Consider the following 23,917-nt stretch of genomic DNA (forward strand, 5'->3'; position numbering starts at 1 on the left):
CATCAAGGAGGTGGCACAGCAGTCTGAAGATCCATACTCAGCATTCCAGCAAAGAGTTCTTCTCTACTATCAGATTTTCAAATGGTCCATGAACACTAATATAACTTATATTATTTTTTCTGTCTTGCACTGTACCGCTGATACAAAGCAACAAATATCAGTGTCAGTGATAATAAACCTGATTGTGGCACATGAGGGTCAGAGTTGATGGACATCATTTCTATGCTGAATGAACAAACTTAAATTTTCTGGGAAAGTCTCAGAAATTCCTTTACAGCATTTTGAGGAAACGTATACCCCCCCCCCCCACCGTGCTCCCCCCATGCCTCGATGGCAGTACCTGGTTGGCAGCCTGTACATTCGGTAGCTGCTGTTGTCAGGGTTTCCTTCCCACCTGGGCACATCGTGCACTCAGTGCAGCGAGTTGTGCTGAAAAGCAAAAAGAAAATTTGCTTTTTAGAATAATACAGGAGCACCATTCAAACTGCATCAGGACCAGAGCCCTCCATACCCCTACTATCCATGTACCTGTCCAAACTTCTCTTAAACACTGAAATCGAGCTCAATTGTGCAGGCAGTTCATTCCACACTCTCACGACCTTCGGAGTAAAGAAATTTCCTCTCATGTTCCCCTTAAATTTCTCACCTTTCACCCTTAACCCATGACCTCTGGTTGTAATCCCACCCAAACTCAGTGGAAAAAAGCCTGCTTCCATTTACCCTATCTATGCCCCTCAATTTTGTATATCTCTATCACATCTCCTCTCAATCTTCTACATTCTAAGGAATACAGTCCTAACCAATTGAATCTTTCCTTGTAACTCAAGTCCTTCAGACCCGGCAACATCCTTGAAAATTTTCACTGTACTCTTTCAACCCTATTTACATCTTTCCTGTAGGTAGGTGACCAAAACTGCTCACATCACTCCATGTTAGGCCTCACCAATGTCTTCTACAATTTCAACATGTTACGAATGTGCCACAACTCTGAGGGGCCGAAGGGTTCAAAGTCGCCCCCGCCTTTTTGAGAATCGCAAGATCGCTATTACTTCGGGTCTGGGACCCAGGAAATGAGAGAGAATCCACAAGGTTTGGAATGTGTCCTGGCCTCCACAAAACAAAACCATTGATAATGGCTATTGTCTCTTGGAGACGGAATTGTGTATTGAGTACTGTACTATTCATTGAAGGCCCTCGGGACGACCAGAGTGGGCTGGTTGAGGGATTGCATCATCCCAACCTGATTGACATCTGAGACCCCGTGAGCAAGGATAAAAGAGGGTCTGGGGAACAACCCCTTTAGACGCACCAGGAGAAACGCTGGAAATCCAGTGACAGCGTTTTATAGCGAACGCCGGTGAGGGCTTGTGTGTGCGTCCTCCCTTGCCAGGGTGGCAGGCTCATCACGGAAGAACGGCTTAGCTAAAGGAGAGGCCACAAGTGAACGGCCACACTAACGAGACTCCGACGGATTGAAATCATAAAAGGAATCGGCAAGTTTTTCTTCAAATCTCTCTCTCTCTGCAACCATTGCAAACCCAGCAGTCCCCAAAGGCTGCAGCCTGCATGAACTGAGTGACTTTTATATTTCCATTGGACAATACATTATCCTCCAGACAACGATAGAGCTTATTTCTTATTGATTATTATTATACCCGCACTTTTAGATTTAGTATTGACGACGTATATTATCTGTATATTTGCATTGACATTATTTTTGTGTATTTTTACTAATAAATACTGTTAAAAATAGTATCATCAGACTTCAACGGACCTCTCTATCTTTGCTGGTAAGTGACCCAGTTACGGGGTTCGTAACAAAGTGGGGGCTCGTCCGGGATTTGATACCAAATTGGAGGGCCAGTGAATCGGGCTTTTAAGTCCAAACGTGGGTCTGGTTGCGCGGGTAACCAGACGGGAAACCAGCAAAGATGGACGTTGACAAATTTATAGAAAACCCAACTCTGGAGGCGCTAGAGGCGGCCACAAAGTCGGACTTGATAGATATTGCGAAAGGACTAAATCTCGCAGAGGTGAGGTTGTCGATGAAAAAGCAGGAGGTGCGGAGGGCCATAACTCAGTATTATATTGCGAAGAATGTGTTTTCGGCTGAGGTATTGGAAAATATCCCTGAAAAGGCACCAGCTAGTGGGACGGCTCAGTTAGAGTTGGAGAAATTAAGGTTGGAACATGAAATTAAGTTAAAGCAGCTGAAAAAGAGCAGGAAAGAGCCGAAAAGCAAAGGGAGCATGAAATTCAGTTAAAACAGCTGGAAGCAGCCGAGAAGGAGAGGGAGTATGAGGAGAAGGAGAAACAGAGGCAACATGACTTGGACATGGAGAAGTTAAGGCAAGAGTGAAGAGCTCAAGGGCCAGACCGAGAGGAGCGGTTTAATGTTAGTAGGGAGTTTAGGTTAGTACTTCCATTTGAGGAGATGGATGTTGATAGTTATTTCTTGCATTTTGAAAAGGTGGCAGTGAGCCAGAAGTGGCCCAAAGAGTAATGGGTGGCGTTGTTACAAAGTGTGTTAAAAGGGAAGGCACAACGGGCATATGCGGCGTTGTCCATGGAGGAGAAGGAGTCTGAGAATTATAAGAAAGTAAAGGAGGCCATTCTTCGGACCTATGAATTGGTACCTGAAGTGTATAGACAAAAGTTCAGAAATTTAAAGAAAGGGTGGAATCAGACGTATGCAGAGTTTGCCTATGAGAATGGTGTGCTCTTGGATCGCTGGTGTGCAGCAGAAATGGTGGAAGAAGATTTTTGGCATCTCAGGGAGTTAATTCTGATTGAGGAATTTAAAGGTTGTGTTTCGGATGATATCCGGATGTATTTGAATGAGAAGCCGAATAAGTCCATCTCCGAATTTGCTAGGTTCGCAGATGAATATGCCCTAACCCACAAGACAAAGTTTTCCTCGAATAAAAGTTACCAGAGTGACCGTGGGAATGGTAGAGAAAGCCCGCCGGCTGAGGCAGAGATCCCGCCAGGAGCTTGGGGTAAAATTGAGGAGGAGGAAAGGCAAGACGGCAGGAGAGGTCCTGGCTTGACCTGTTTTAATTGTGGAAAGGTGGGTCATATTGCATCTAAGTGCCTTGCTCCGAGGAAGGAGGTAGGAAAAGGGAGAGCAGCAATCCCTATAGGATGTGTTGTGGTGATCAGTAAATCGATGAGAAAGCCCCAGGTAGACAGAATACGAGAAGGGTCTGAGAAATGTATTTCAGAAGGAACCGTGTCTGTGAAAGAGGGAGACACATCAGTTCCAGTGCGGATCTGGAGAGACATGGGAGCTGAACTGTCATTGATTCGCAGTAAGATACTAGGTTTTGGTCGCAAGACTGGAGAGGTAGCTTTGAGAGGCATAGGAAAAGGGACAGAAGCGGTGCCCTTGCATAGGATCATTATAAATTGTGAGCTGGTATCTGGACCAGTTGAAATAGGGGTGCGATCAGAATTTCCGAGAACTGACATAGACCTCCTTCTGGGTAACAATTTAGCTGGTGGTGACGTTTGGTCGGCCATGGAGCTGACGAGCCAGCCTGTAAGTGTTGAGGACCCGCCCCTAGATTCGCAGCATGTCGAGAAAGGCAGCTGAGAACGAGACCAGTTTAAATCCGGCCAGTATTGATTTGGCCGAGACGTTTTTACCAACCCTGTACCAAGAGGAGTTAGAGGGTGGTAAAACGGAGAATAGGAAAGTGAAAGAGAGTAAGGGAGAGGAGGTAGTCCTGCCCTTAGCCAGGAGGAAATTTATAGAGACATGGAGTAAAGATGAGAAACAGATAAGGCTGTTAAAAGGTCCAGGGTTGGACATGGAGGATCTGTCTGGTTTGGCAGAACGGTTTGAAGAAGTTGAAAATTTTAAATGTGTTCCCGATAATGAAATGAGGGCAGTCCTAGATGAAAAGGATGCCATTACCTTGAAGAAGTCTGCTGGGTTGGCAGATGAGGTCGTTTCAGCCCGTGGGGTTGAGTTTACTCCGGAAGGGAGTTGCCCAGAGAGTAACTGGGAGGATCAGGGGAATTTAGAATTTGAAAAGGGGACGAGTGTTGAAAGCCTAGAAGAGGCAGATGTCCTGTTTGAGTGTGTTCAAGATGTGGATGCACGTGGTACTGAACCTAGTAATGGAGCTCAGAAAAAGTCTGAGGTATTTGATTCAGTTGAAAAGGAATGCAGTCCTTGTGGGTCAGATGGACTTGGTTCAGTGAAGAAAGGGTTAACCTTGGTAATAGTGGGAAGTGAGAATTCCCAGTTGTTTGTGCTCGAAGGTGTGTTAAAAGTTAGTGAGGAGATAAAAGGTGGTGATGTGAATCTTATTATTGAAGGAAAAGGGAAAAGTGTAGTTCCTAAATTGAATGAAGAAAATTTAAAGTCTGGATTGATGTCAGAAGCAGCAACCAGGCTACAGAGACAATGGCTTGGTAACACGGTGCCTGCGAATCAATTACAGGTTGATTTGGAATGTAAAGGTGCCCCACACGCTATTGTTATTCAAGAGAGTGTTGTGAAGAGGCAGAAGGGTCCTGAAGATAAAACTAACAACTTGCTTAAAATTAAAGAATTGTGTGGAAATTCGGAAAATGGTCTAAGTTTGGAACACATTGTGGATAAAATAACTCCTATGAAAGGAGCATGCAAAAGCCTATTCCACACTAGTATACAAGTTAACCACGTGGGAGTTAACTGGAAAAGGGGTGAGGGTTGACGGGATGCCATTTTAAATAACAGGATCATGTTTTAAGGGATTTCGACAAAGCATGTGAATAATAAAGACAACCCCCATGGAAGATTGACTGTTAAGTTTGAAAGTAAAATAAAGATTAGTATTTGCATGAACTTTTGTAATATACACGTAAGCTAAGATCACAACTCTTTAGTTTTTGTTTGCTGAAGAAAAGGAATAAAAATAGGTGGTTATTAAATTGGAGTCTGATGCTACAAGAATTTATTAAGGAACAAGATGTTAAGATATTAAAGGAAGTGACAATGTAATCGCTAACTGTTTAGATGCTGAATTGACTGTATTACTGTATTACAGAGTAATAACTGTATTACTCTGTAGTGAAAAAAAAACTCTTCTGTATTGTGTTAGATTCTGAAATCCTGTAAGACTCTGTATTAATTCATTTTTACCGGTGGTAAAAATCTTAGAAGGAAGGAGGTGTTACGAATGTGCCACAACTCTGAGGGGCCGAAGGGTACAAAGTCGCCCCCTCCTTTTTGAGAATCGCAAGATCGCTATTAATTCGGGTCTGGGACCCAGGAAATGAGAGAGAATCCACAAGGTTTGGAATGTGTCCTGGCCTCCATGAAACAAAACCATTGATAACGGCTATTGTCTCTTGGAGACGGAATTGTGTATTGAGTACTGTACTATTCATTGAAGCCCCTCGGGGACAACCAGAGTGGGCTGGTTGAGGGATTGCATCAACCCAATCTGATTGACATCTGAGACCCCATGAGTAAGGATAAAAGAGGGTCTGGGGAACAACCCCTTTAGACGCACCAGGAGAAACGCTGGAAATCCAGTGACAGCGTTTTATAGCGAACGCCGGTGAGGGCTTGTGTGTGCGTCCTCCCTTGCCAGGGTGGCAGGCTCATCACGGAAGAACGGCTTAGTTAAAGGAGAGGCCACAAGTGAACGGCCACACTAACGAGACTTTGACGGATCGAAATCATAAAAGGAATCGGCAAGTTTTTCTCCAAATCTCTCTCTCTCTGCAACCATTGCAAACCCAGCGGTCCCCAAAGGCTGCAGCCTGCATAAACTGAGTGACTTTTATATTTTCATCGGACAATACATTATCCCCTAGACAACGATAGAGCTTATTTCTTATTGATTATTATTATACCCGCACTTTTAGATTTAGTATTGACGACGTATATTATCTGTATATTTGCATTGACATTATTTTTGTGTATTTTTACTAATAAATACTGTTAAAAATAGTATCATCAGACTTCAACGGACCTCTCTATCTTTTCTGGTAAGTGACCCAGTTACGGGGTTCATAACAAACATAACATCCCAACTCCTGTACTCAATACTTTGATTTATAAAGGCCAATGTACAAAATGCTTTCTTTACTCCCCTACCTATCTGTGAGGCCACCTTCAGCAAATGATGGATCTGTATCCCCAGATCCCTTTGTTCTACCACACTCCTCAGTGCCCTACCGTTTGCTGTGTAAGACCTACCCTTCATGGTCCTTCTGAAGTGTAACACCTCGCACTTGCCTGCCTTAAATCCCATCTACCCTATTTCATCCTGTTTTTTTCCAGCTGATGCAGATCCCCAAGCCATCAGACTCCTCAATACCCAGAGTCTAGACTGACATCTACATCATTTATTATATTGAAATTTTGTACTCTACTGTGCCTATTGTCTCGTTTATTATTTATTTATTTATTAATTATTGTACTGCCCTGCACTGTTTTGTGCACTTTATGTAGTCCTGTGTAGGTCTGTAGTCTAGTGTATTTTTACGTAGTCTAGCATAGCCTTGAGTTGTCTCACATAGTCTAGTGTAGTTTTGTGTTGTTTCATGTAGCACCATGGTCCTGGAGGAACGTTGTTTCATTTTTACTGTGTACTGTACCAGCAGTTTATGGTCGAAATGACTTGACTTGACTTGATCCCACTGCAAGCCATGATAGCCTTCCTGACTGTCTACTACACCTCCAATCTTGGGGTCATCCACAAATTTGCTGATCCAGTTGACCACATGATCATTAGACATAATCCAGCTACAATGAAATAATGGGGAAGTATGACTTGTGGAGAAATGGCCCCATTTTAATGTCAAGGGTAAGACCTCATTGCTGTAGTTTTTATTACATTAGCTTCCCTCACAGCAAGTAAAGGGGATCGAAAAGCAAGTTTCAATTCGAGTCAAAAAATCCAGTGAGAAAGGTTTTCAGGAGATATTGGATTCTGATGTAAAGAAAGGCCAAATGCTCAAGCAGGGTGGGAAACAGTGGCTGAACAAATGTCCGCAGGACAGCTAACAGCGTGAGATCTGAAAGCAAACACAAGGCACTGGTGACTGGAACTAGGGCCAGTGGCAGGGAGGTGTTCTGTTTTATGAGAGCTCACAGGTTCTGGCATAACCAAGCATTGCAGAATTAGGGCTGGGATAACAGTTTTTGAGCACTGGAGAGATCAGCTCTCTGGAAGGAAGAGGGAACAGGAGAGTTGGATAGAAACAAAAACAAGTTTAAACACAAAAAGCAAAGTGCACAGCAAATTTCTTGCCTAGTTTTGCTTCTCCAAAGTTTGATTAGTTCAAATTTCCTTGTGCTTTGGCTTAGTAACTGTCCAACTTTTGCCCAACAAACAGATGCTACACCAGAGATCCAGCAGCATTATATCAAAGCTTAAGCTAAATTTATTATCAAAGTACGTATATGTCACCATAGAGTACTCTGAGATTCGTTTAACCCTTGTATTCTCAGCTACAGGTGATCATTAACAAAATACACACTGTGGAATGGCTGAATATTTATGCTTTTTCCCAAATGAACAGATTTCAGTTTACAGAGCTGGTTCAGTTTGACAACTTTGTGGATCAGTTCTGTAGAGGTCCACACTGTCACTACTCACTTGCAAAACAACCCTCGAGCGCAAGACTGGCAGACACTTGCATTCACCTCGGAGAAGTAACCTAGGAATAAAATGCAATTTTAGTGCGTGTTGCTGTTAAACGTTGAGTGTTATTTTTCACCCAGAAATTCACTGGGGACCTGTTTTCCATACTGTCTTTAACTCACCAGGTGGAAAATGTATTGGAACAACGTCCAATAGTTTTGACCCACCACCAAATCCCAAGGCAGCTCAATTACTACACACAAGTCTTTCAATATATCAGAAGTTGAGAAAGGTGTTTTGCAATAAAAGGGAGATACTTTGCTTTAAGTTGTACACAAGGTGAGGAAGTTAATTATTTTGCCAGAACATCATGGACCAGAGGATCTGTTCCTATGCTGCACTGTTCTATGTTCTAACAAATCACTGGTTAGGAATCAACTGAAGAATGTGTCCAATTTGGCCACTTCACACAAGAATGTCAAGGGTTTAGAGGAGACTTAATAAACTACTAGTAGGGATGTGTCATTTTAATTATATAGAGAGACACCAGACCATCTGGACACACCTTCAGATAAGAACATCATGGAATGGTTAGTAGGAGGGTTCTTGAAACTGGAGTGAAATCATTACTCTGGAAGGACAGTCAGAAACCAAAAGACACACAGTTTTAAAGAAAACATAACAAAGAAAATACAAACAGAGGAATGCTTTGGGGAAAAATAAACTATAGATTATGCTTCTAGATCAACTTCCAAAATGGAAAATGGGAAAAAGCTGAAGAGCTGTTGACTTAGAACAGGGAATTGAGAATCATGCCTTTGATAGAGCTACTGGGGAAAACAGATTCCTTCAGAGCCACATGGCCCTATTTTAGATTGCAAATATATTGCACATCTATAGCAAACACATTGAAAGGAATGGCTTAACTGCAAACAGTAATTAATAACGGGCTGACAGATAGTACACGAAGAACCATTTATTTCCTTTCATGATCACCAGACCAGACACTCCAGACAGCTTACGTCCTTAAGTATCTCGAAACGCCATCACTACAGAAACAATGGAAAATGCCACACTATAAATACTCAAAGCTTTGAAATAAATCTTTCAACCAAGAGAGTTTTCTTAATCTCTTTGGAATTTCATTTAACAGAAAAAAAATGTATACAAGTATCAGGTAGGAGGACTAAGTTACTGTTTAATTGGCTCAATGACAAAGGAAAGGTACTGTGGTCACCTCTCAATCTTCTAAAGAAGGTGGGCAAGCTGGTCAGATCTCTTATATGACAGACCAGTCAGCCTCTGGTGAATCTGCTTGGCACTCCAAATGGCAAGCAAAGCCTTTAGATAGAGACCAAAACTACACACAGTATTCCAGATGCACTCGCGTGAGCCCTTGTAGCAAGACATCAGTCCTCCTGTACGTAATTCTCTTGTAGCAAAGACCCTATATCTTCCTAAAGATCCTCTTCCCAACTATTCACTTCACATTAGTTTGTCAGTGGAAGGAGCAAGAAAAGGAATAAAACAGTAAAACCATGGTTACCCTGGTGTGCAGCTTTCTTCCACACCTGTCTTCCGCCCCTGGCCCCCACCCAACCACCCCCATCTCTTAGAGTCTTGCGCAAGGTTGTCAGACAGGTCTACCTGGGAGGCAGTCTTGGCAGATTTTTGAACCAGTTTCATTGGCATAGAGTCCAGGTTCACAGGATTGGCATTCCATGCTCCCTGTAGAACTAAAAAAGAAAATGCCAAATTACTGTACCGGGACACAACAGGTTTCTTTGCAAAACATGTTAAATGGATGTGCAATAGGAAATTGTGCACTGCTGAGGTATAATTCACATCCTACAGGTGGAACTGTCTAATCACACAACCCAAAACCTGCTTTGAAGGTATTTTTACTACGTTTAGTGGTTGATGCTTCAGCCATCCATAGAGGTAATATCTTCTTCTTTGGCTGTCCATCAATTTTTGATGATGACTGAGGCCTGGGCAAGGTTGTATGGAAGACCTGCAGTTGCCCAAGCTACAAGTCTCCCCTCTCCACGCCACCGGTTGTCCAAGGGAAGGGCATTAGGACCCATACAACTTGGCACCGGTGTCATCGCAGAGCAATGTGTGGTTAAGTGCCTTGCTCAAGGACACAACACGCTGCCTCAGATAAGGCTCAAACTAGCAACCTTCAGATCACTTGGCCACGCACCACACATAGAAGTGTATAGCTCTTCTTACAATAGGCTTCTTGTTCACTGAACCAGAACAATGTCTGCAGCTTATAATTTAACTTTCATATGTTTGCTTATAATCATCTATATGAGTGAAATAGTTAATGGAATTTTCAGTAATTGTATTTTTTCTTGAAGTTTCTCTGCAGCCTGCACATACCACTGAACCCATTTCACATCACTAGGACGTCTCTCTGGGATGTCCTTTATCTCTCTAGTGAGTTCGCTTTTAGCATAAAATGACCAAAAGTCCTTTGTTATTTTTCTTTTTGGTTCTCCTCCTTCAAATTTGGTTACTGTTTATTTTTATTGTTATGAACACCCAAAAAAAGGCTATAATTATAAGAATTGCATTTGATTTTTGACCTTGAAGAACGCCTGGATCAATATCACCAGATCCAACACCAGGAAATGAGATATCACCTAATGTTAACATGCAAAGTCTGCAAGTAAATTGCCAATAATTCCCCGAACATGGAGTACTTAAGAGCTGCAAATATTTACTTCAAGTGAAAAAGGATCTAGTGCTGTCCTGGCCTATATGACAAATAAACTCTTATCAGGCTTCCAGCTGGGTACGAGTATCGATCATAACCAGCATTTCAACGACCAACTTTGCCATCTTCATCAGGAATGATGCAATGGCATGTCTAGTCTGGTGGTACTTATACCCCCATAATACATCCTCCTGATTGGATGAGGGCTAACCAATCAGGTTTCCACTCTCCCACCTTGTTTACAGTTGAATTCCAGTTCTTATTTAGAGTGAGACCTTTATCGTTGAATTATTTATTTTACAAAGATGAAGCTCTCGTTCCAAGTAAGAACTGGAGTTCAATTGTAAACATGGTGGGAGAGCGGAAACCTGATTGGATGAGGACTCAGAAGGGACGGATAACAGGGGTATAAATACCACCAGATGAGACATGCCCAGGCATCATCCCTGATGAAGATGGCAGCATTTGTCATTGAAACGTAGGTTATAATTGATGCCTGTACCTGGCTGGAAGCCCGAGAAGAGTTTATTAATTTATGTCAACTGTTATAAAAGAGATGATAATGTGCTAGTCTTCAATCCATCATAGTAACTCAGTAATTCAGAGATAACTCAAAGATAACATCATAGTAACTCTTATCAGAGACACTGGCTAATCTGCTGAGTGTGTCCAGCATCTGCCTACCCATTCACGATGGGCGAAACAGCCTCTTTCTACATAAAAAAAAGAATTTAATACTTTCCATCTTATAATTAGGCACATTTTTCCTTTGCACTTCCATGCTCATCGATTAAGTTAACAATCCATCTCACTTCTATTTAGAAGCCATTTGGCCCCAGTATACAGAATTCAATACAAAAGCAATTTTTTTGGTTAATATGGATTGGGCTGAATTGTACTGTGTGGCAGAACAGTCTACACTTTTGTCTTATGAAGTGTTTTTCCCCACTTTAGTTCTTGTGGGAGCAATCCTTCAAACCACAAGAGAGGAACATTATGAAGCTGATGTTAATGGAGTAAAGCATGCTAAAGCCACATCAAGTACAAGAACAGGTGAGTAAAGTGCTGGCCAACAAGAGGATAGGAAATGTGATGAACAGGACAGCCAAAAACATGGAGCAAAAGAGAACCAAGAACCCAAGGCCAAAACTGGAGGGTCAGAAAGTGTAAGTGGATTTCAGAGCTGGAGGAAATTAACCAAGTCAGGAAATTTAAGAAACAATGAGAAATTTCAGGGGGTGGTAAGCGGAAAGAATCACAGACTGAAAAGCTTGAGCATATAGACATTAAGAAAGAGGATGTGCTGGAACTTTTGGAAAGCATCAAGTTGGATAAGTCACTGGGATCAGATCAGAAGTACCCCAGGCTACTGTGGGAGGTGAGGGAGGAGATTGCTGAGCCTCTGGCGATGATCTTTGCATCATCAATGGGGACAGGAGAGGTTCCAGAGAATTGGAGGGTTGTGGATGTTGTTCCCTTATTCAAGAAAGGGAGTTGAGATAGCCCAGGAAATTATAGACCAGTGAGTCTTACTTCAGTGGTAGGTAAGCTGATGGAAATGATCCTGAGAGGCAGGATTTATATACATTTGGAGAGGCATAATATGATTAGGAAAAGTCAGCATGGCTTTGTTAAAGGGAGGTCATGCCTTATGAGCCTGACTAAATTTTTTGAGGATGTGACTAAACACATTGATGAAGGTAGAGCAGTAGATGTAGTGTATATGGATTTCAGCAAGGCATTTGATAAGGTACCCCATGCAAGGTTTATTAAGAAAGTAAGGAGGCATGGGATCCAAGGGGACATTGCTTTGTGGATCGAGAACTGGCTTGCCCACAGAAGGCAAGGAGTGGTTGTAGATGGTCATATTCTACATGGAGGCCAGTGACCAGTGGTGTGCCTCAGGGATTTGTTCTGGGACCCCTTCTCTTCATGATTTTTATGAATGACTTGGATGAGGAAGTGGAGGGAGGGGTTAGTAAATTTGCTGATGACACAAAGCTTGGAGGTGTTGTGGATAGTGTGGAGGGCTGTCAGAGGTTACAGCGGGACATCGATAGGATGCAAAACTGGGCTGAGAAGTGGCAGATGGAGTTCAACCCAGATAGGCGTGAGGTGGTTCATTTTGGTAGGTTAAATATGATGGCAGAATACAGCATTAATGGTAAGATTCTTGGCACTGCGGAGGATCAGAGGTATCTTGGGGTCCAAGTCCATAGGATGCTCAAAGATGCTGCACAGGTTGACTCTGTGGTTAAGAAGGCATATGGTGCATTTGCCTTCATTAACCGTGCATTTGAGTTTAAGAGCCGAGAGGTAATGTTACAGCTATATAGGACCCTGGTTAGACCCTACTTGGTACTATGCTTAGTTCTAGTCACCTCACTACAGGAAGGATGTGGAAACCATGAAAAGGGTGCAGAGGAGATTTACAAGGATGTTGCCTGGATTGGGGAGTATGCCTTGGGGATATTATTTGGAGAGATTAGGTTGAGTGAACTTGGCCTTTTCTCCTTGGAGCATTGGAGGATGAGAGGTGACCTGATAGAGGTGTATAAGATGATGAGAGGCATTGATTGTGTGGATAGTCAGAGGCTTTTTCCCAGGGCTGAAATGGCTAACATGAGAGGGCACAGTTTTAATGTTCTTGGAAGTAGGTACAGAGGAGATGTCAGGGTTAAATTATTTTTACACAGAGAGTGGTGAGCGCGTGGAATGCACTACTGGCAACGGTAGTGGAGGCGCATACGATAGGGTCTTTTAAGAGACTCCTGGATAGGTACATGGAGCTTAGAAAAATAGAGGGCTATGGGTAACCTTAGGTAATTTCTAAAGTAAGCACATGTTCGGTACAGCTTTGTGGGCCGAAGGGCCTGTATTGTGCTGTAGGTTTTCTATGTAACATAACCAGGAGCTGTTATAGATATGCTCGTACTAGGATGATGGACAATGTACTGGTCCCAATCACAGCACTGACAACACAAGATATAGAAGTAGAATTTGACCATTCGGCCCATTGAGTCTGCACTGCCATTCCATTATGGCTGATTTACTTTCCCTCTTAACACCTTCTCCCCACAACCTCTGACACACTTAACTAATCGAGAACCTATCAACCTCCACTTTAATAAACCCAGCCTCCACAACTATTCACGGCAATGAATTCCATAGATTCACCACCCACTGGTTAAAGGAGTTCCTCTCCATCTCCATTCCAAAAGGACGCCCTTGTATTGCCCTCTTGTTCTAGACCCTCCCACTATTGGAAACATCCTCTCCACAACACTCAAAAAGTTCAAAGTAAGATTTATTATCAGAGTACATACACGTCATCACACACAACCTGGAGATTCTTTTTCTCTATCTAAGCCTTTCAATATTTGACATGTTTCAATGAGATTCCCCCTTAACTCAGACTTAGAGAAGGTGGAAGACAGGAGGCGGCTGAACATGGGAGAATTAGAATGGTTATATCAGGAGAAAGAAAGCCCGAATTTTAAAGTTAGGCTAGCAAAGCTACCAGTGTGTTCAGTCAGTGTCTGGTCCAGACCCTGCTCTTCAATCTCAATGGGCGGACAGCACAGGACAAAGCTTTGATGGGGCCTTTACTAATACTTGCACTGAGCGAGCACCATCACCTTTCCTCCTGAGCATCCCCTGATTTTCTATGCACATCCCTAGTTACCAACAGCAGATGTGCTCGTGACCTATTACAAATAACAAAAATTCTTCACTTAACCTTACTGACTCCTGACAGTTCAACTTACTCTGACACAAAAATACACTTAGTTAGCCTCAACTGCTATCTGGAAATTTAACCCCTTCTTTCAATTTCGTCAGACTTTGACTCATAAAGGTGGAACCTCCAAGTCTCAAATATTTTACTCAACATGTCATGTTTTGGCCCAAGGGGAACAGAGTATGGCCAGAGCTAAGTAACCAAGCACACATGAAGCAGAGTTTTATTGCTGAATCCAAGGGAGCCCACTTTGTTTAACTGTTGGTATTTCCCACTTCCCTGTACTTACTTTGTGTAGGTACCTTTTGAGCAAGGCAGGCATGCGTCATGTCCAGCTTGAGGCTGGTAGTAACCTTGAGGGCACATCAGACAATTCTCTGGAGCAAGACAGGATCCACCTGGGCAGCAGGAGCAGTTTAAGATTGCTTGAAATAGGAGGAGAAGTAAAAACAATGTTACGTTTTGTAATTCCAAAACATAAAAACTAATTGAAAGGAAAACAAGGAAGCTGGGAGATAACTCAGGCATGTTGGTTTTTACTTTAAGCAAGACATACACATATAACATGGTGGCGTGATGATGTATGCCATTTACATACTTTTACATATAACCTGTAATGATTTAAACAAATATGAATCAAATAGATTTACAATATTACTCAAATATTACTGAAATATTAAATACACAACACTCATTTCTGCTTAACCATAAACACCAACTCAATATAGGATGCATCTCAACGATATACACAGTATAAAGTATAATGTTACTATTATGTAGACTCTCACAACATAGCAAGTTTTAAGTTGTCCCACTCAGGCCTGAAGATTTAATCACTGTAGAGGATTTCTTACTCCTGTGGGATAATGTCTTTTTTGACCAGGGAGGTCACTCTGCTTGGTAGGTGAGGCTTATTCCTGTGAAACAATCCGAGTTTGGGGGCCTCCTCTAGGGTGGTTGTTGGAGTTGACTGAGGCTGCAGGAAGTGGTTCTGACAGCTTTGGACACCCCTTTTTTCCTGGATGTGTTGGCATCCTGAACAGTGCAGGACAAGCTTCACTGGATGATGTGGATCACAATGTGTGAGTACAGTGTCTGACCATTTCCTGTACCTTTTCGAAAGCCACTTCTGACGTTGAATACTGTTTGGTCAGGGTGGGGGAGGTTGAAATGACCTAGCAGACGAAAGTCACAGTAGTCAGACCTCTGGTATTGAGTCTGGCTTTGTGACTCAGAAGGGAAGGAGGGAGAAGAGGTGAACTGTGGTAGTAGGGGATTCTTTAGTTAGGGGAAGAGAAAGGAAGTTTAGTGGATGAGAATGAGATTCCCAGGATGGTATGTTGCCTCCCAGGTATCAGAGTCCGGGGCATTTCAAATCAGATCCTCAGCATTCTTAATGAGCTGCCAGAGGCCGTGGTCCATGTAGGTACCAATGACAGAGGTAGAAATAATGACGAGCTTCTGCAAATTTAATTCAGGGAGTTGGATGCTGAATTCAGGTACAGGACCTCCAAGGTTGTGATCTCAGAATTGCTACCTGCACCACATGCTAGTGAGAATAGAACCGAGAAGATGATAACAGTTTAACACGTGGCTAGGGAGTTGGTGTTGGAGGGAGGACATCAAATTTTTGGATGATCAAGCTCTCTTCCAGGGAAGGTGGGTCTATACAGAAGGGACAGTTTGCACCCAAACTGGAGGGGGATTAATATCCCAGTGTTAGTGCTGCATGGGTGGGGTTGGAGGGGGATTTAAACTAGAGTTGCAGAGGGAATGGAACTAGAGTGACGGAACAGAAAGTGAAGAGGTTGTGGAGAAAGATGTTCTTAAGACCTCAGACAAAGTCAGGAATCAAAAGGGTGAGCATAATGTGACTAATGTTCCGAGCTGCATATATTTCAATGCAAGAAGTATTGAAGGAAAGGCAGGTGAGGTCAGGGCATGGATCAACACATGGAGTTATGGTATTGTAGCCATTAGTGAGACTTGGGGCAGGACTATCAGTTCATCATTCCCACAATTCTGATTGAGAAGTTGCAGAACATGGGCTTCTGTACCTCCCTCTGTAATTGGATCCTCGACCTCCTAACTGGAAGACCACAGTCTGTGCGGATTGGTGATAACATATCCTCGCTGACGATCAACACTGGCGCACCTCAGCGGTGTGTGCTTAGCCCACTGCTCTACTCTCTCTATACACATGACTGTGTGGCTAGGCATAGCTCAAATACCATCTATAAATTTGCTGACGATCCAACCATTGTTGGTAGAATCTCAGCTGGTGACAAGAGGGTGTACAGGAGTGAGATATGCCAACTAGTGGAATGGTGCCGCAGCAACAACCTGGCACTCAACATCAGTAAGACGAAAGAGCTGATTGTGGACTTCAGGAAGGGTAAGACAAAGGAACACATACCAATCCTCGTAGAGGGATCAGAAGTGGAGATAGTGAGCAGCTTCAAGTTCCTGGGTGTCAAGGTCTCTGAGGATCTAACCTGATCCCAACATATTAATGTAGTCATAAAGAAGGCAAGACAGCAGCTAGACTTTATTAGGGGTTTGAAGCTATTTGGCATGACAACAAATACACTCAAAAACTTCTATAGTTGTACCGTGGAGAGCATTCTGACAGACTGCATCACTGTCCGGTATGGAGGTGCTACTGCACAGGACTGAAAGAAGCTGCAGAAGGTTGTAAATCTAGTCAGCACCAACTTGGGCACTAGCCTACAAAGTACCCAGGACATCTTTAGGGAGCGGTGTCTCAGAAAGGCAACGTCCATTATTAAGGACCTCCAGCACCTAGGGCATATCCTTTTCTCACTGTTACCATCAGGTAGAAGATACAGAAGCCTGAAGGCACACACTCAGCGATTCAGGAACAGCTTCCTCCCCTCTGCCATTCGTTCCTAAATGGACACTGAAGCTTTGGACACTACCTCACTTTTTTTAAATGTACAGTATTTCTGTTTCAGCACAATTTTTAATAATCTACTCAATATATGTAGCTGATTTCCTTTTTTATTTATTATTATGTTTTATTTAATTTATTTTTTTTCTCTCTCTGCTAGATTATGTATTGCATTGAATGGCTGCTGCTAAGTTAACAAATTTCACGTCACAGATAATAAACCTGATTCTGATATTCTGGGATTGCATTGTTTTAGATGTGACAGAGTGGGAGGGATTAAAGGGGGAGGAGTGGCATTACAAATCAGGGAAAATGTCACAGCAGTGCTCAGTACAGGAACTCTCACACTATAAAAGGACTAGATGGGATAGAGTTTGTCAAATGGGTTCAGGAAAGTTGCCTTAATCTCTATATAGAAGTCCCATCTAGAGTGAGTGTGACACTAGGTTTCTTATTAGGGAACGAGGCAGGGCAGGTAACAGGAGCTTGTGTAGGGGAACACTTTACATCCAGTGATCACAATGCCATTAGTTTAAAAGTAAATATAGGTCTGGTCCACAGGTTGAGATTCTATATTGGAGGAAGGCCAATTTTGATGGCATCAGAAAGGATCTAACAAATATGGATTGGGAACAGGCTGTTTTCTGGCAAATGTATACTTGGTCAGTGGGAGGCCTTCAAAAATGAAATTTTTAAGAGTAGAAAACTTGTATGTGCCTGTCAGAATAAAAAGGTAAAGATAACAGGTTTAGGAAACTTTGGTTTTCAAGAGATATTAAAGACCTGGATGAGAAAAAAAAGGTGTTTAGCAGGTAGGAACAAATTAGGTGCTTTTGGAGTATAAAAAATGCAAGTGAACACATAGAAATCAGGAGGGCTAAAAGAAGGCATGAGGTTACTCTAGCAGACAAGGTGAAGGAAAATCCTAGGGGATTCTACAGATATGTTAAGAGCAAAAGGATAGCAAGAGACACAACTGGTCCTCTGGAAGATCAGAATGGGAATCTATACGTGGAGCCAAAAAGAGGGAGGAGATCTTAAGTGGACTTTTTTTGCATCCAGAAGACTGACACAGAATCTATCGAAGTGAGGCAAAGTAGCAGTGAAGTCATGGACCCTATACAGATTACAGAGGAGGAGATGTTTGCTGTCTTGGGCAAATTAGGGCTGATAAATCCCCAGAGCCTAATGTGTTCCCTCAGATCCTGTGAAAGACAAGTGCAGAAATTTCAGGAGCCTAGCAGAGATGCGTAAAATCATACTTGGCAACTAGTGAGGTACCCAAGGATTGGACAATAACTAATGTTGTTCAGCTCTTTGAGAAAGGCTCCAAAAATAAACCGGGAAATTATAGGCCAGCAGTGGGAAAGTTACTGGAAGTTATTCTAAGGGACTGGATATAGGAGTATTTTGGATAGACAGGGATTGATTAGGGATAGTTACCATTGCTTTATGTGCGATAAGTCGTGTCTAACCAATCCTATAGAGTTTTTTAAGGAAGTTACCAGGAAAGTTGATGAAGGTAAGGTAGTGGATTTTGTCTACATGGACTTTAGCGAGGCTTTTGACATGGGAGGTTGGTCAAGGAGGTTCAGTCTCTTGGCATTCAGGATGAGGTAGTAAACTGGATGAGACATTGGCTTCATGGGAGAAGTCAGAGAGTGGTAGTAGAGGGTTGCCTCTCTGACTCTGTGACTAGTAGAGTGCAGCACGGATTGGTGTTGGGTCCATTGTTGGTTCTCATCTATATCAATGATCTGGATAATAACGTGTTTAACTGGTTCAGTAAATCTGCAGGTGACACCAAGATTGGGGGTGTAGCGGACCGCGAGGAAAACTATCAGAGCTTGCAGCGGGATCTGGACCAGCTGGAGAAAAATGGGCTGAAAAATGGTAGCTGGAATTTAATGCAGACAAGTGCAAGGTGGTGCACTTTGGTAGGACCAACCAGGGTAGGTCTTACCAGGTGAATGGAAGGGCATTGAGAAGTGTGGTAGAACAAAGGGATCTGGGAGTACAAGTCCATAATTCTTTGAACGTGGTATCACAGGTAGATAGGGTCATAAAGAAAGCTTTTGGCCAATGTCTGAGTACAGGAGTTACGATGTTATACTGAAATTATATAAATTATATAAGACTTTGGTGAGAATATGGTGTGCAGTTTTGGTCACCTACCTACAGGAAAGGTGTAAATAAGGTTGAAAGGGTACAGAGAAAATTTACAAGGATGTTGCCGGGTCTGGAGGACCTGAGTTATAAGCAAAGATTGAATAGGTTAGGACTTTATTCCTTGGAACGTAGAAGATTGAGGGGAGATTTGATAGAGGTTTACAAAATTATGTGGGGTAGAGATAGGGTAAATGCAAGCAGACATTTTCCTGAGGTTGGGTGGGACTACAAGAAGAGGTCATGGGTTAAGGATGAAAGGTAAAATGTTTAAGGGGAACATGAGGGTCAGGAGAGTGTGGAACGAGCTTCCAAGGCAAGTGGTGCATGCAAGCTCAATTTCAACATATAAGAGAAGTTTGGATAGGTACATGGATAGTAGGGGTATGGAGGACTATGGTCTTGATGCAGGTTGATGGGAGTAGGCAACTTAAATGGTTTTGGCATGGACTAGATGGGCCAAAGGGCCCATTTCTGTGCTGTATTTTTCTATAACTCTATGACTACTCCATCCATTGCCATTTCTTCCTGTCTGCAGTAATGAGTTCAAAGCTGGAACACAGTCGCCAGGCTTGGCAGGAAACTGTTACAGTAATTGAAAGATCCTAAAATTACTGCAACCGTGACACATCCTTTGGTCTTGTGGCATCCACCACTGCTTGCATTTTAACTGCATACTTGTGTAACCATTGTGTGAAAAGGTGTGACCACAGCAAGTGATGCTTGGTTTAAAGAATTCACACTTGTTGCATCATGCTCCAAGCCCATAATCTTCTAATCTTTTTAACACTGTCTTGAAATTTTGGAGATTTTCCTTGTTGTCCTGCTAACACTGAGTGCCTGGACAACCTTGCAGCACCAATGTGGCTTGTTGGTTGCTGTATCTCACTGTTATGAATGTCATTCCCATGAGAGTTACCTTTTGTACGGCTTGTCAAGCCTCATATCACAGCCAGCCTCCCCTCATCGCTGCATCCTCTGTAGTTTGCTTATCGTCCCAACCTCTCTACGGAGGACGCAATATCCACCACACTGCACACAGTTCTCTCTCAATTGGACAATAAAGACACTTATGCCAGAATCCTGTACATTGATTTCAGTTCAGCATTCAATACCATCATCCCACAGAGACTAGTGGAGAAACTGTCACTGCTTGGCCTTAACACTGCCATGTGTCACTGGATTCTGGATTTCTTGACAGAAAGACCACAGTCAGTCCGTGTTGGCAGGAACATCTCTGACTCCATCACACTGAGCACTGGATCCCCACAAGGCTGTGTGCTCAACCCATTGCTGTTTACACTGCTAACACATGACTGTGCAGCCAGACTCAAGGGGAACCTGATCATTAAATTTCAGCAAAAATGATGAAACAATGTACAGGGAGGAGGTCAAACGCCTAGTGAGCTGGTGCAGTGACAACAACTTGATGCTTAACATCACCAAAACCAAGGAGATGATCATCGATTTCAGACGGTCTGAGCCTGAGCACACACCCCTCAGCATCAGCGGCTCCACAGTGGAGAGAGTGGAAAACATCAAGTTTCTTGGGGTGCAGATCTCAGACAATCTCACCTAGTCCAGGAACACCACTGGGATTGTGAAACGAGCCCAGCAGAGATTGCACTTTCTGAGGAAGCTTAAACAAGCATCACTCCCCACTAACATCTTAACTACATTCTTCAGAGGTGTGGTTGAGAGTGTGCTGACCTTTTGCATCACAACCTGGTACTCCAGCTGCAGTGTTGCCGACAAAAAAGCCTTGCAGAGGGTGGTTAGGGGAGCAGAGAAGGTTATTGGGGTCTCCCTACCTTCTGTCCAAGACCTCTTTCAGAGTCGATGCCTCCAGAAGACACGGTACATCATTAAAGACCCCTCACACCCTCTCCATGAACTGCTTGTTCTTCTCCAATCAGGCAAACGTTACAGGAGCATCAAAACAAAAACCACAAGGCTACTAAACAGCTTCCTCCCACAGGCAGTCAGACTGCTGAATAGGTGCTCTACCCAACTCTGCTTTGGTCACTCTTAACTTGCACTGGACACTTAGAACTTGACTTTAACTGACATGTGGCTGTTGTGTTTTACTATTTATTGTTGTGTTTACTATTTACTGTTGCGTTTGTTATGTTATCCACTTTGGGAGTAAGAACAGGAAGACAGATTATTATCTGAATGGTGTAGAGTTGGGTAAGGGAGAAATACAAAGAGATCTCGGAGTCCTTGTTCATCAGTCACTGAAGATGAATGAGCAAGTGCAACAGGCTCTTTATTAGAAGGCTAATGGAATGTTGGCCTTTATTACAAAGGGAATTGAGTACAAGAGCAAGGAAATCCTTTTGTATTTGTACAGGGCCCTGGTGAGACCACACCTGGAGTATTGTGTACAGTTTTGGTCTCCAGGGTTAAGGAAGGACATCCTGACTGTAGAGGAAGTGCAGCGTAGATTCACGAGGTTAATTCCTGGGATGTCTGGACTGTCTTACGCAGAGAGGTTAGAGAGACTGGGCTTGTACATGCTGGAATTAAGGAGATTGAGAGGGGATCTGATTGAAACATATAAGATTATTAAGGGATTGGACAAGATAGAGGCAGGAAATATGTTCCAGATGCTGGGAGAGTCCAGTACCAGAGGGCATGGTTTGAGAATAAGGGGTAGGTCATTTAGGACAGAGTTAAGGAAAAACTACTTCTCCCAGAGAGTTGTGGGGGTCTGGAATGCACTGCCTCGGAAGGCAGTGGAGGCCAATTCTCTGGATGCTTTCAAGAAGGAGCTAGATAGGTATCTTATGGATAGGGGAATCAAGGGATATGGGGACAAGGCAGGAACCGGGTATTGATAGTAATTGATCAGCCATGATCTCAAAATGGTGGTGCAGGCTTGAAGGGCCGAATGGTCTACTTCTACACCTATTGTCTATTGTTATGATTGCACTTGCCCCTGGGAAATGCTGTCTCATTCTGCCCTGCAGAGCTGATGTATGGTTGGAATGACAATAAAGTTTTTGAATCTTGAAACTTGAATATTTTCTCCAGTATAAGTTCTATCTGCAGGCTTCAGTTCAGTTTCCTCAAAAATCCATTCAAATTCATTGTGGAATGACTAAATCAGCTGAGCCAGTGTCCAATTCTATTTGCTGTTTATGTCTGGTGTAAGTCAAAAGTACTTGTCTATTGTTAGCTTTCACATTGTAAATCTCAAGGCTACTCAGTCCTGCGTCACTCTCATCGTCAGATTTTTCATCAACAGCAAACAGATTAGTGCTCTTTTTGAACTGTAACTTGACTTTTCATCTTTTTCTCTTCCCTGTGCAGTCCATTTATTTTAGTCTACCTGACATGCTCTTTATATGGGTCCTACTTTGTTCCATTTTCTGCAAGTTTCACCTTTAAATCTGCACTGGTGCGGTGTATGTGAGCCCCTGTCACAATGGTAACACAATTTGTTCAGCCGGGTCAGTTTCTGTTTAGATGCTGCAATTTTATTCACGCTGACATTAATTCCTGACTGCAACTCAACTGCTTCTCTGTCTGCGGTTTCTATAGAAACAGCGATCTCTACTGCTCTTTTAAATGTGAGTTGTGCTTCAGCTAGAAGCTGTTTTTGAATGATCTCTTGTAAGATTCCACAAACTAAACAATCTCTCTGTGCATCTTAAGCCCATCATTCAACAGACAATGCTCAGACAATCTCTTCAATTCAGCCAGGTACACATAAAGGTTTCCCCTTCCATTTGATTCTGCTTACGGAACCTCAAGCATTCTGCAATGAACAGTAGCCTCCGTTTTTAATGTCCTTGCATTACTTTCACGATATCAGGAAAGCTAATTTTGGCTGGTTTGTAGTCAAACTCCTAAGCAAACGGTGTGCTTTTCCATCCAATGCGCTCAGCAAAACTGGCACTCGTTTCTCACTGGCTATTCCATTTGCTTCAAAGTATTGGCTCAATTAGCTCAAAACGCATTCCAGTTATCCGGTGTGTAATCAAATGTGTCAATCTTTCCAATGCAGCCAGCCATTTCTGCTTTCTTTATCATCCAGTACTCATTGTTATATACTTGTGAATTCTTCCATTTTCTGCCTTTTTTCTTAACATGACAATCTCTGTCTTTCAAATAGCCTCAACTCCATTTTCCTGCTCAACTCAATTACCCTCAAAATCTGCAGTGAAAAAGTCCATCTCTCTCGGCCTTGAATAACTCATGGATCCAGCAAAAGCATTTTGGGCGATCCATCTTAATTAGCCGATCCTTATTTGTATATCCCCCTAACTCAAGATTCCCTCATGTTAAAAATATCCTCTGAGCACCTACTGCATCAAACCTACCAAGAATGTTGCATTTCACAATGCAATCATCTCCCATTCTTGGAAACTCCAGTGTGCATGTGTCCCAACTTTTTAAGAAACAATCTCTTCATACCAGGAATCAACCTAGTAATCACTTTGGGGATCTTAAAAGACTAGAGCTACCTCCTGCAAAGGACGTGCAATAATCCTCTGGTGCAGAGTTAATCTGATTAATGCTCATCCTTTAGATCAGTATTTCTAATTGTTACTTAGTGTTAATACATTGCTGTTTGTTTGGAACTCATTGTGTAAAATGCAACTTTAAGCAACAATAACCCTCAACACTTTGTCATGGCCATGAATTACTTTGGAATGCCCCTAAAGGATATTAAATGCTTAAGTACAAGCTTCCTGTTGTTTCTCCAGTTGAGTATCTGACAAATAACAGCTGTGGGATCCTGGACTTCCACCTAGCACCAGTAGATGCATTAATAGCTA

At 42.7% G+C, this 23,917-nt stretch overlaps 1 protein-coding gene across 2 annotated transcripts in view; it reads right to left on the reverse strand.

Moving 5' to 3' along the window:
- Positions 1-23,917, reverse strand: part of LOC140726211 (uncharacterized) — a 79,412-nt gene that overhangs the window by 12,803 nt on the left and 42,692 nt on the right. For both annotated transcript variants that reach the window (XM_073042282.1, XM_073042283.1), the window contains exons 3-6: positions 14,343-14,478; positions 9,237-9,325; positions 7,605-7,665; positions 341-429 (exon numbers count right to left, since the gene is read on the reverse strand). In XM_073042282.1, coding sequence (XP_072898383.1) covers positions 341-429; positions 7,605-7,665; positions 9,237-9,325; positions 14,343-14,478 — 375 coding nt within the window. The remainder of the gene's footprint in view (positions 1-340; positions 430-7,604; positions 7,666-9,236; positions 9,326-14,342; positions 14,479-23,917) is intronic.

Source organism: Hemitrygon akajei, chromosome 4, assembly GCF_048418815.1.
Source record: "Hemitrygon akajei chromosome 4, sHemAka1.3, whole genome shotgun sequence".
NCBI classification, from domain to species: Eukaryota; Metazoa; Chordata; class Chondrichthyes; order Myliobatiformes; family Dasyatidae; genus Hemitrygon; species Hemitrygon akajei.